Source organism: Littorina saxatilis, linkage group LG9, assembly GCF_037325665.1.
Source record: "Littorina saxatilis isolate snail1 linkage group LG9, US_GU_Lsax_2.0, whole genome shotgun sequence".
NCBI classification, from domain to species: domain Eukaryota; kingdom Metazoa; phylum Mollusca; class Gastropoda; order Littorinimorpha; family Littorinidae; genus Littorina; species Littorina saxatilis.
Window position 1 is genome coordinate 935,142 of NC_090253.1, and position 12,983 is coordinate 948,124.

Here is a 12,983-nt window from a genome sequence, read left to right on the forward strand (position 1 = left end):
CTCTCGATCTCTAATTCAAACTCGCTGTGTAGACAGATCCATGTTGATCTTGTCCGGGTCTACAATCATGCTGTCGTTCTTGTTTAGCCCTGAGTCAGCTAAGCGCGCGCGCGTGTGTGCTCGGTGCGGGCGTGTGTGTTTAGTGCGTGTGCGTGTGTGTGTGTGTGTGTGTGTGCACACTGGATGTGTGTGTGTGCGTGTGTGTGTGTGTGTGTGTGTGTGTGTGTGTGTGCGTTCATGCGTGCTTGGTGCGTGCGTGTGTGCGCCTGTGTGTGCAGGTGCGTGTGTGACGTTCGTTCGCGTGTGTGTGAGTTTGGAAAGAGATTCCCTTAATTTCTCGTCAATGCATACATTTCCTCGTCCTGTGTGGAGTAACCTTATACGTTTTCCTCCCTTCTTTTGTTAAATCTTACACCGTCACCTAACCTTGGTATTGACATTGTTAACATGTGGCTATCTGAAGTGACAATTGTTATAGCAGCGAGGGCATAACTCGTGAATTCAAGCTGCACGTCCCGTTGTGTGCTTTTGCCGTGTGAAAAATTCCAACATTTTAAAATATGCAAATCATTTACTGCATAACTATGTCGGGAATGAGCAAGTGTGCACACCTAATGAGATCCTTTATTGAAAGAGAAAAAAAGTTACGGAAGGGGAAAAAGAGATATACATGCACATGAAATGACACGCGCACACACACACACACACACACACACACACACACACACACACACACACACACACACACACACACACACACACACACACACACACACACACACACACACACACACACACACACACACACACATTATGTGTACGATTGAACGTTATCTCATTCTGATATATATTATCCTCACAATGTTTAGTTGTTACTGTGTAGTTGACCACATACCACTCATCAATGTACTGACAATAAGACGCGTTTAGTTGACCACATACCACTCATCAATGTACTGACAATAAGACGCGTTTAGGTTTTAAATGAGAAGAGTATAACCGAGCGTCCTCTCCTTATAACGGAATGTTGTGTGAAATACATGATGTTCAAACATCACTCTGTCAGGTGTGTATGGGTTCTGAAAGAGTGAACACTCTTGCTTTTGATGAGGCAAACTTTCCCACGTGACATACTGGGCCAGTCACTAACGAGAGGTGTGTCTGAAACACGTTGACAAGGAGCACGTGTGGAAAGCTTGCCTCAATGAAAGCAAGAGTATTCGTTCTTTAACGGCCCGTACAAACCCGACAGTTATTTTTGGAGTTCATTTGTTGTGAACGATAGCATGCATTACAACCCACACTAATTTACTTCCTTATTGAAACGTTTACCTTTTGGAGGACACCATTGAGAACAGATTTCTAAACACACAACTGTTGAAGCAGCCTTCAGAGACACAGCACTGCAGGCCGTTGTCGTTACTAGGGCAAGGTATGTTGCCTTCTGATTTCAAACGAGTTGTATGTTACCACCGTATCATTAAAGTCCATACAAATTGTGTACTATTATAAAGGTTATAAAGAGTGCCTTCTCCGGAGAAAACAAATCGATTTTGATTTACCTCCTCTTGGTTGAGCAAGACGACAATGATCGTCCTTGTTTGTACAATAAGGGTTGAGCAAGACGACAATGATCGTCCTTGTTTGTACAATAAGGGTTGAGCAAGACGACAATGATCGTCCTTGTTTGTACAATAAGGGTTGAGCAAGACGACAATGATCGTCCTTGTTTGTACAATAAGGGTTGAGCAAGACGACAATGATCGTCCTTGTTTGTACAATAAGGGTTGAGCAAGACGACAATGATCGTCCTTGTTTGTACAATAAGGGTTGAGCAAGACGACAATGATCGTCCTTGTTTGTACAATAAGGGTTGAGCAAGACGACAATGATCGTCCTTGTTTGTACAATAAGGGTTGAGCAAGACGACAATGATCGTCCTTGTTTGTACAATAAGGGTTGAGCAAGACGACAATGATCGTCCTTGACCTTGTTTGTACAATAAGGGTTGAGCAAGACGACAATGATCGACCTTGACCTTGTTTGTACAACAAGGGCTGACTGAAACAAACTTGTATTTTCTGACAATTTCAAATGGAGGAATTATGAAACTAAAAGTCACAAGTAAAGCTAAAGGCATCGTTCGCCGTAGGGAAGTTTAGCTTATGCTCAGATTTTGTTATGACAAACACGCATGATACAAAACAGGAGCGAGTTGGTCCACATCGGTGACTCCGCTATAAGCGGTTGCGCCCTGACAAAACCAAGAAATTCAGACGATTGCCAGTATATAATAATAATAATAATAATAATAACGGGTATTTATATAGCGCCTTATCCGAAGTTCAAAGCGCGTATGCCGTGTGAGATGGAATTTTTTTACACAATATATCACGCATTCACATCGGCCAGTAGATCAACAGCCTATAGGCGCTGCATCCACCTTTCACGGCCTATTATTCCAAGTCACACGGGTATTTTGGTGGACATTTTTATCTACGCCTATACAATTTTGCCAGGAAAGACCCTTTTGTCAATCGTGGGATCTTTAGCATACTATCATTTTGCGTCATGCGATCGACCTCATCCCTTCGCATAAATTATGGTATACGTCTGGGTATTTTGTTGGCTTCTATATTTCCCACTTATAAATGGCCCTCATGGCTGACAGAGAGTCGTTGAGCGAGTTCCTTAATCAATGCAGACTGTAACCGGTAACCTGACTAATCACAGAATCTCTTACTTTCTAAATCATGATTGACCTTTTTTTTTTTCTTCTCTAACTTCGACAATCCTGAATAATATTTCACGTACAGTTTGTTAGTTACATATAATAGTTATAGCGATACTTTCTATTCCTTTGTCTGCACAAGAAATGGTATTATAAAACATACGCAAGGCCAAACTGTATGATTAAAAAACATATTGTTTGAGAGAACATTTATATTCCACCACTCCCAAATAAAAATCGTTAAAAAAGTTAATATGTAGACCTCCCCTTTTTTTCTCTCAGGGATGTCTAGATAGAAGAATCTATGCACACCGTTTGAAATGATTCTGACCTGGTATTTAGATTTACCAGTAGGGGACACAATGGTCGGGACGCTGATGGCCTATTGTGGAAAAAGCTAAAAATAGTTGTGCTTGCTCCTCTTTTGTTTTTGCTTCTGTGTGTTATACTGTTCAAAAAAAGAAACGCATAGCTTGTAATATTTGGTTAATTTAATTATATGGCTACAAGGATATCCACCAAACTGCAGAAAATGTTTATCTGGTCGTCGACCTTTCGTCCATTGCCACAAGTGAGCTCTGCACGTGACGCATGCGTTATCAGTGGCTACAATGTCAAAATTGCTCATTTGGCATGACCATTCGTCATGCTTCAGTGTAATCTCGTGAAACTCGGGGAATATTGAGCTCTCACCATGTCTTCCAAAACCCATAAAAGCGGATTGTTCGCCACAAAGAAATCAGACGACAATTCAGCGACGAAAGATGGCCCGATTGAGCAGAGAAGACCGCCAAATTGCATTGGGTCGTTTACAAGCAGGCCAAAGTCAAAGTGCAATCGCCAGGCACTTCCACGTGTCCCAGAGCACCATCAGTAGACTGTGGGTCAGGTTTCAAGCCACTGGCTCCGTTGCTGACTTGCCACGAGCGGGAAGACCAAGGGCGACAACTGCTGCTCACGACCGCTTCATACGGCTCCGCCACCTCCGGAATCGTTTCCTGTCGGCCTCATCTTCTGTCCAGGCTCTCCCCGGGCCACACCGATTATCGGACCAGACCGTGCGGAACCGCCTGCATGAAGCTGGTTTGAGAGCTCGCAGACCTCACAGAGGAGCTGTCCTCACCCGCCGCCATCGCCAGAACCGAGTGCAGTGGGGCAACCAGCACCTTCGCTGGACCGTCCGGAATCACTGGAGACACGTGTGGTTCAGCGACGAGTCCTACTTCCTGCTCCAGCGACATGATGGTCGGAGGAGGGTCTACCGGAGAGTAAACGAACGTTACGCGCCCAACTGTGTGGATTAGGCACCCGTTCATGGTGGTGGAGGCGTCATGGTGTGGGGGGCGATCAATACCGCTGGAAGGAGCACCCTGGTGCACGTCCAAGGGCGCATAACTGCCCAGCGATACGTGGAGAAAATTCTGCGCCCACACGCCCTTCCTCTTCTGGCTGACCAGGATGCCATATTCCAGCAGGACAACGCTCGCCCGCACACAGCACGACTCACCACCCAGTTCCTCACCGACCACCATGTCCAGGTGCTTCCCTGGCCATCCATGTCGCCAGACATGAACCCGATAGAACACCTCTGGGATGAATTGGACAGACGTGTGCGCAGGCGAGAAGAAGCGCCGGCAAATCACCGCGATCTATTGCAGGCACTTCAGGAGGAGTGGGACACCATCCCACAGCAAGATATCCGGCATCTGATCCAGTCCATGCCCAGAAGGTGCCGGGCAGTTGTTGCTGCTCAAGACAGTCACACCCCCTACTGACTTGACAGCCTCGGCACCCAATCGTATTGATTGACTGATTGATTTGAAGATGCAAATAAACTGTGTGTGCATTCAACTGTGTCCATACCAAATTTCAAACAAATAATCTAAATATTGGATTTTCTGTTAATTTTTTAGAAAAATAAAACAAATTTGGCAAGTAGCAACTATGCGTTTCTTTTTTTGAACAGTATAGATTTGAACAAGACTTCAAAGTCTAAAATTCGACAGTTGTGTCGTCTTTGTCATCGCTAGTAAAGACTTTGTCTGTTTTGAATAGTGTGTATATTAACAGCCGTCAATTTTGTTCAATAGATTCCTTCAAGGTGAAAGGTCTACCAGCGTCTACAGAAAATGACGACCAACACAGCTTCTTCCCTTGTCACCGTCGACCACAGTACCTTTTCTGTCACAGACGACCCAACCAGGACAGTGTCTGTACCAACCACAACAAGAGACGATGCTTCTGATGATGGCAAAGGTGAATTCTTGCATCTGAGAAACATGGAGCTGGTCTCTGCCTTAACACCAGCGCTTACGTTTCTCTGTGTCCTCCTGGTGCTTGGCCTTGTGGGTAACACCGTCGTCCTGGTGGTGTATTACCGGAGGTTCAAAGCCAGCGTGCCCCGAGTGTACATCCTGGCCATGGCTGTGTGCGACTTCCTCACCAACGTGCTGGCCATCCCCCTGCAGATCGTGGAGATCCGTTTCAACGTCACCTTCTACGCCACGTGGGGCTGCAAGGTCATCCGGTCAGGCAGCACGGCTCTTATTCTTTTCACGGCGGTCATCCTAGTGGCCGTGGCTGTTGACCGCCAGAAGGTCATCTGCACGGACCGACCAGCGACCCTGGACTCTGTCCGCGGGGCGTACAGGGCTGTGGTAATCGCTGTCGTGGTGGCTGTCCTCGGCGCCTGGCCCTACGCTGTGCTGGCCGGCGATCACGTTATTACGTTCCCAGACTCTAACATCACGGGCGTCACGTGTACTATTGCTGACACATATCGCCACACTGCGTTTCCCACAACATACATTGGGGTTCTGGCTCTGTCCTACTGTGTGAGCGTAATGATTATGGTCGTGTCGTACGCACGAATCGCGCGCCATTTGTGGCAGCACCGGGAAACCACAACAACATTGAATCGTCGGTCAAAGTGTGCTGTCGCCAACTCCAGCCCTCCTGGTGCAATCGTCAAACAAGTTCCTGCCCGCACGTCGTTGATGCTGTTTGTTTTCACTGTGCTCTTCATTGTCAACTACTTCCCCACCCTGGCTATGTCGATCGTGGACCAGGCAGATCCCAAGACGTCCATAGAAGACCTGGAGAGAAATGCTCGCTCCATACTGTTGCGATGGCATTTTGTGAGCAGTGCTGTCAACCCCCTGGTCTACAGTTTCGTCTCCTGCAAGTTCAGACACGAGTGCCGGGCTCTCGTTGGTTGTGAGTCACACTAATAACACACATACCAGCCTCAACAAGTCTTCCCAGAGTGCCGGGCTCTCGTTGGTTGTGAGTCACACTAATAACACACATACCAGCCTCAACAAGTCTTCCCAGGTGTTTTCAGAGTGGAAACAACAGTTGCTTTATAGGACTGTCGGTCATACGGGCGCAATGGCGTAGTGGCAAGACATCGGCTTCCTAATCGGAAGGTCGTTAGTTCAAATCCCGGCCGCGGCCGCCTGGTGGGTTAAGGGTGGAGATTTTTCCTTTCTCCCAGGTCAACTAATGTGCAGACCTGCCAGTGCCTTATCCCCCTCCGTGTGTACACACAAGCACAAGACCAAGGGCGCACGGAAAATAATCCTGCAATCCATGTCAGAGTTCGGTGGGTTATAGAAACACGAAAATACCCAGCATGCTTCCCCCGATCGGCGTCGCATATGCTGCCTAAATAGCTGGGTAAAAACGGTTATACACGTACGAATCCACTCGTGCAAAAACATGAGTGAACGTGGGAGTTACAGCCCATGAACGAAGAAGAAGAAGAGAAGAAGAAGAAGAAGAAGAAGAAGAAGAAGAAGAAGAAGAAGAAGAAGAAGAAGAAGAAGAAGAAGACGGACTGTCGGTCTTAAAAGAGAGTGTGTGTTACTTGACTGTGCGAGAAGTGCTCGGTTTGTGTTTTAACATGTGACGTTTTCAGCCTACCCCCATTCCTCCCCGCCTCACCCCCCCCCCTTCCCACCAACCTCTCCACAGCGAGAGATTACAAACAAAAGTAATCATGTTTTACGTGGATACTGGCTCTGATGATGTGGATTGCCAACATTTACGGTCGCATATGTTTTGGTAAAGTTCTTTGTTATTGTTCTTACCAACATTAATAGTCCTCGACTCGTTGAGAATTCTGGGATTGGATTTCAACTTAAACAGATGGTGTTAAATTTGACTTAACAATTACATTTCAGTCCTTTCTTGGAGTTTTCTTTCATTTCAAAGAATTCACAGAGTTTTGTACGTATTTACATTTTCGAGCAAGCTTTATTTCAGTTTGCGACGCCGGGCATTTGGTCGATGTACTTTGCACGCATCATATATGGATGTGTGTGTGTGTGTGTGTGTGTGTGTGTGTGTGTGTGTGTGTGTGTGTGTGTGTGTGTGTGAGTGTGTGTGTGTGTGTGTGTGTGTGATGTGTTCACCCGTGCGTGGAAGGGAATTTCCTGTATTTGTTTTTCTGAAGCAATTTGAACTGCAGTTACTTCCTCTTGGTTTCTTTGACTACCTTGTTCTACTTCTCACACTATCACCTGGTTTTAACATAGAGGGGGAATCGAGACGAGGGTCGTGGTGTGTGTGTGTGTGTGTATATATGTGTGTGTGTGTGTGTGTGTGTGTGTGTGTGTGTGTGTGTGTAGAGCGATTCAGACTAAACTACTGGACCGATCTTTATGAAATTTGACATGAGAGTTCCTGGGAATGATATCCCCGGACATGTGTTTCATTTTTTCGATAAATACCTTTCATGACGTCATATCCGGCTTTTTGTAAATGTTGAGGCGGCACTGTCACACCCTCATTTTTCAATTAAATTGATTGAAATTTTGGCAAAGCAATGTTCGACGAAGGCCGGACTTTGGTATTACATTTCAGCTTGGTGGCTTAAAAACTAATGAATGAGTTTGGTCATTAAAAATCGGAAACTTGTAATTAAAATTATTCTTTTATTAAACGATCCAAAAACAATTTCATCTTATTCTTCGTCATTTTCTGATTCTAAAAACATTAGATATGATATGTTTGGATTAAAAACAAACTCAGTAAGCTAAAAAGAATAGAGATATAGAAAAGCGTGTTATCCTGCTCAGCGCGACCACTACCGCACTGTCACGTTTCAATAGATCACCAAAAGGTGATTATGAACGGTTGTCACAAGCGGCTTTAATATTAGCATACTTTTATGCTGTGCTGTTAAAGGTATTGTATTGGAGCGCCTGTGTTCCTCTATTTCGCCTGTCACCGGTAGACGCTGGTTAACTGCAAGTGTCTCGTGGAGCTCGTGCTCAGGTATTTCACGTGTGTTTTACTTCATTTCATTTCCATTTTCATTTCATTTCATGTCACCGATGACTCCTGTCGCTTCGCACTACGGCCTCGTTAACTCCAGTTCATGGACGATTTCGGATACGCAAGCACGGTAACATTAGCCTTAGCCCGTCCTAACAGCTAAACGTGCAGGAACCATAACGTCATTGTGACCTGAGCGAAAGTGAGGTGTGAAGGATGCTTTAAATAGGAAATAATTACTCTTTGTTGTCATTGGCTTTATTACTGTTTGATCTTGTTGTTGTCTTTGTCGTTTGTTAATGAGTGGTATGTGTATTTATGTTATGTATAATTGATTTGTTGTAAGAAACGTCCTTAATCTACTGTTCGTGTCAACTTGTGTTTTGTAGTCGAAAGAGTAAGATTGTTTTGAGTCGTGGATGACAGACTGCGTGCGTGTTTTGTGCATGTGTGCGTGACAACGGTTAGTTACTGCTAACTATCTAATCACACCACGATCCACTCTCGCAGTCATACAAATAGATAGAATTAACAAAAGCATAAGTTTCAGACGCCTGTTTATATACTATCTCGCCACCTCCCTCGAGACTTCACTCCAAAAGATGGTTTTACGTTCAAAACGTAAAAAACGGGTCACTGACAGAAAATGCCAGTTAAAGTTTAGAAAATGATAATAACACGCTGATCCCGTGTATAGACAGGAACGTTAACTGTTCTGCCAAAAGCGCTGGTTAATGCAGGTGTCACACACCCCACGTTGTCACCACTCAAATGAAATCACAAATACATAAGGTGACTTGGTGGTTAAAGGCGCAATGACATGGTGCACTTAGCTTTTAGTTACGGAGTGCAGTGGGCGACCCGTAAATAGTCCTTCCCCACTACTGCTTCGTTGATTGTAGTGCCAGTCGGCGTGGAACGAAGCAGGGAACCGTGGGGAAATCAGGCGCCTCTCAGCTGCTGAAGACAACGGGTGGTCGTGTAGGTGACAACAAAACTTCAGCAACTTTTTTCTATAAAAAAAAAAAAAATATTGAAGGTTGGCAGTCTCTTTGTTTTTGGATTTATTTTATCAAATAAAAAAAATAAAAAGGCTGAGAACAAATTTTATGATACAAATTTAATAAAAATCCGATACATAAAATAAAAATATTTGATTAAAAATAAAATGTATTCTTTGAACCCAAACTGTCTGAAAATAAATTTAAAAATAACCGAATAAAGGTTTTAATGCAATTAAAATTCTAAATAAAAAAAATGTCACGAAGAAGAATAACTAATTTTTATGTCAAAATGTCAAAATTAAATACAGGTAAAATAAATAAACATAAAAAAAGTATTTTATAAAGAACAAACATTAATGCACGGTATTAAATTAGGAAAACAAAGATTGCAATCACCTTTTCAAATAAGCGTGGTGAAATCGTTTCGACTGCGACAATCTGCGTAAAAGTTGGCAAAATGTCAGGCGCGAATCGCGAAGGTGTCACGCATTCCAGCATGAAAAAGAAACAAGTCGCGTAAGGCGAAAATAAAACATTTAGTCAAGCTGTCGAACTCACAGAATGAAACTGAACGCACTGCAATTTTTCAGCAAGACCGTATACTCGTAGCATCGTTAGTCCACCGCTCGTGGCAAAGGCAGTGAAATTGACAAGAAGAGCGGGGTAGTAGTTGCGCTGAGAAGGATAGCACGCTTTTCTGTACCTCTCTTCGTTTTAACTTTCTGAGCGTGTTTTTAATCCAAACATATCATATCTATATGTTTTTGGAATCAGGAACCGACACGGAATAAGATGAAAGTGTTTTTAAATTGATTTCGAAAATTTAATTTTGATCATAATTTTTATATTTTTAATTTTCAGAGCTTGTTTTTAATCCAAATATTACATATTTATATGTTTTTGGAATCAGAAAATGATGAAGAATAAGATGTGACAGTGCCGCCTCAACTTTTACAAAAAGCCGGATATGACGTCATCAAAGGTATTTATCAAAAAAACAACAAAAAAACCGTCCGGGGATATCATTCCCAGGAACTCTCATGTCAAATTTCATAAAGATCGGTCCAGTAGTTTGGTCTGAATCGGTCTACACACACACACGCACAGACAGACACACACACACACACACACACCACGACCCTCGTCTCGATTCCCCCCTCTATGTTAAAACATTTAGTCAAAACTTGACTAAATGTAAAAAAACACGCATGCAGGATCATGGTGGCTGGGGACGCTCGCCTTATAAAATATAGTCAAACTCAGACAGTAAACTTCGGCTGGTTGCTAAAAGTATCACATACATTTTTTGCAAAATAACAAATGACAAATAAAATTGCGAAAAAAACTTTATTTTAATTTTTTTTTTTTTACACACACTCAAAACCTTATTTGGAGGGTTTAGACCAGACGCACTCAACAACAAAAATGGCATACAATACTTTGTCCCAAATTCAGATTTTTCAATTGTCATTTTTGTAATTAATATACAACAATTCGCAAAATAAATACCATAATTGTTCACATACAAAACCTTTAAAATAATTCAGCTTTAAAAAGTAGAGTAGCTGACCGCGCCAGCAAGAATCCAGCTGGCTATGATATGCCGCTGGTCATGGTCAGATCATGTGAGAAATGACAAATTGTAATCATGTGGTATCCACCAACAAACAGCCACTCGCTGCTGTCCCTGTCGAACGCACGGTGAGTTCCAACCTTGATGCTGACGAGTAGTGTGTGTTCTGTTTCGAATGGGTCTTCTGATGTTACTTTGACTATTTTGATGTCAGCAGCCTCGGGTGAAGTCTGGATTAGTGTAATGATTTTACTCTTCTGTGATTTGTCGAACGTTTGCATCAAATCTCCTTTGTTCATTGTCGTCCACATAATCTTTAATCCACCTCTACATTTTGCCGATTGTTTTCCCAAGATATTTGACTGTGTCCCTAATCTGGTTCCTTTTACGTCAAAGAGTTCGACTGGTGCATCTTCTTTTGATTTATGTCGCGCGAATGACACACACACAGTGTCATCATTGTTGGGTAACAGACTGAACACTTCAGTGTCGTCCCCGTCGCCACAAGAAAACATCTGCTTCACCTTAACCTCGGGCGCTGCTGCTTCCATCTGGACTTTCTGGACACTGCCAAAAAACTTAGTGACATATAGTTCGATAGCATCTTCCGTCATGTCCCAACTCAGCACTGGTCGCCAGACGTATTTTGTCTTGGCTGGAGTCAGGTTCTTCACAGCCTGGGGACTGCCCCGCCCCTCTCTCATCTCCTTGGCAACAGTGAACAGTTTACAGCTGGTGCTGATGGCTTGCTGTGTCTGTTGTTGCAGTTGACACAGCTCATCCTTGGTGCTGTGCTGCTTGTGTTTGGTCAGCACACATTTGAGACACACGGTTTGCTTGCAGTCAGCACAGTAAAGGTCAAGGTTTTGATCAGGGTGAGTCATACACAGGGTTTTGTTTCTGGCTCTTTCAAGATCTTCGGAGCGCAGAGAGAAATTGGTCTGAAAGGCGGTCACGCCTCCTGTGGGAATGACGCTATCATTACGACACTGAGGGCAGGGGAATGACGCAGATCCTTGTCGGGACGTCAAATACTCCAGACACGTCAAGCAAAGGGTGTGGTGGCAGGAAAGTAGCTTCGGCGAGGTCAACACTTCCAGGCAAAAAGAACAGTTCAGAGACTCTCCTCTATCCTCGCCAGCTGAGTGTGGTGGCTTTCCCCCTGTTGCCTTGGCTACAGGTACAGTACAGAATATAGAACTCAGGGAGGTATGGCAACCTGAAATGACACACACGAAGGTAATGGACGGATTCCAAAAATTACTCTGTCGGGATCGTATCAGTTTTGGCAGAGTTGTTTTTCCTCGCATAACATCGAGTCAGGCTACACGTGACTTCTCCCCACGTGGTCGCTCGATTTTTGCATTGAGGGACGCAAGCACATCCACAATGATGATTGTCAGCTCCGGTGTGCGACTTTAGAACGAAAAGAGCATTATATTGAGCGGACAGTGCACAAAGCACAGAGCGTGAAGCTTGCCTTAGTGTTTACATAGAAAGCACAGATGGTGAAGCTTGCCTTAGTGTTTACATAGAAAACACAGATCGTGAAGCTTGCCTTAGTGTTTACATAGAAAGGCACAGAGCGTGAAGCTTGCCTCAGTGTTTTCATAGAAAGGCACAGATGGTGAAGCTTGCCTGAGTGTTTACATAGAAAGGCACAGATGGTGAAGCTTGCCTCAGTGTTTACATAGAAAGGCACAGATGGTGAAGCTTGCCTCAGTGTTTTCATAGAAAGGCACAGATGGTGAAGCTTGCCTTAGTGTTTACATAGAAAGGCACAGAGCGTGAAGCTTGCCTCAGTGTTTTCATAGAAAGGCACAGATGGTGAAGCTGGCCTTAGTGTTTACATAGAAAGTACAGAGCGTGAAGCTGGCCTTAGTGTTTACATAGAAAGGCACAGATGGTGAAGCTTGCCTCAATGTTTACATAGAAAGGCACAGAGCGTGAAGCTTGCCTTGGTGTTTACATAGAAAGCACAGATGGTGAAGCTTGCCTTGGTGTTTACATAGAAAGCACAGAGCGTGAAGCTGGCCTTAATGTTTACATAGAAAGCACAGAGCGTGAAGCTGGCCTTAATGTTTACATAGAAAGCACAGAGCGTGAAGCTTGCCTTAATGTTTACATAGAAAGGCACAGAGCGTGAAGCTGGCCTTAGTGTTTACATAGAAAGTACAGAGCGTGAAGCTTGCCTTGGTGTTTACATAGAAAGCACAGATGGTGAAGCTGGCCTCAGTGTTTACATAGAAAGGCACAGATGGTGAAGCTTGCCTCAGTGTTTACATAGAAAGGCACAGATGGTGAAGCTTGCCTCAGTGTTTACATAGAAAGCACAGATGGTGAAGCTTGCCTCAGTGTTTACATAGAAAGGCACAGATGGTGAAGCTTGCCTTAG

The 12,983-nt window shown here is 44.0% G+C and overlaps 1 protein-coding gene across 1 annotated transcript; it reads left to right on the forward strand.

Annotated features, from left to right (window-relative positions):
• Window positions 1–1,011: 1,011 nt before the first annotated feature.
• LOC138975022 (orexin receptor type 2-like) lies at window positions 1,012–8,465 on the forward strand. Its single transcript, XM_070347670.1, has 2 exons — window positions 1,012–1,432; window positions 4,822–8,465. The coding sequence occupies exon 2, from the start codon at window positions 4,861–4,863 to the stop codon at window positions 5,959–5,961; it is 1,101 nt and encodes a 366-aa protein (XP_070203771.1). The 5' UTR covers window positions 1,012–1,432; window positions 4,822–4,860; the 3' UTR covers window positions 5,962–8,465.
• The last annotated feature ends 4,518 nt before the right edge of the window (window positions 8,466–12,983 follow it).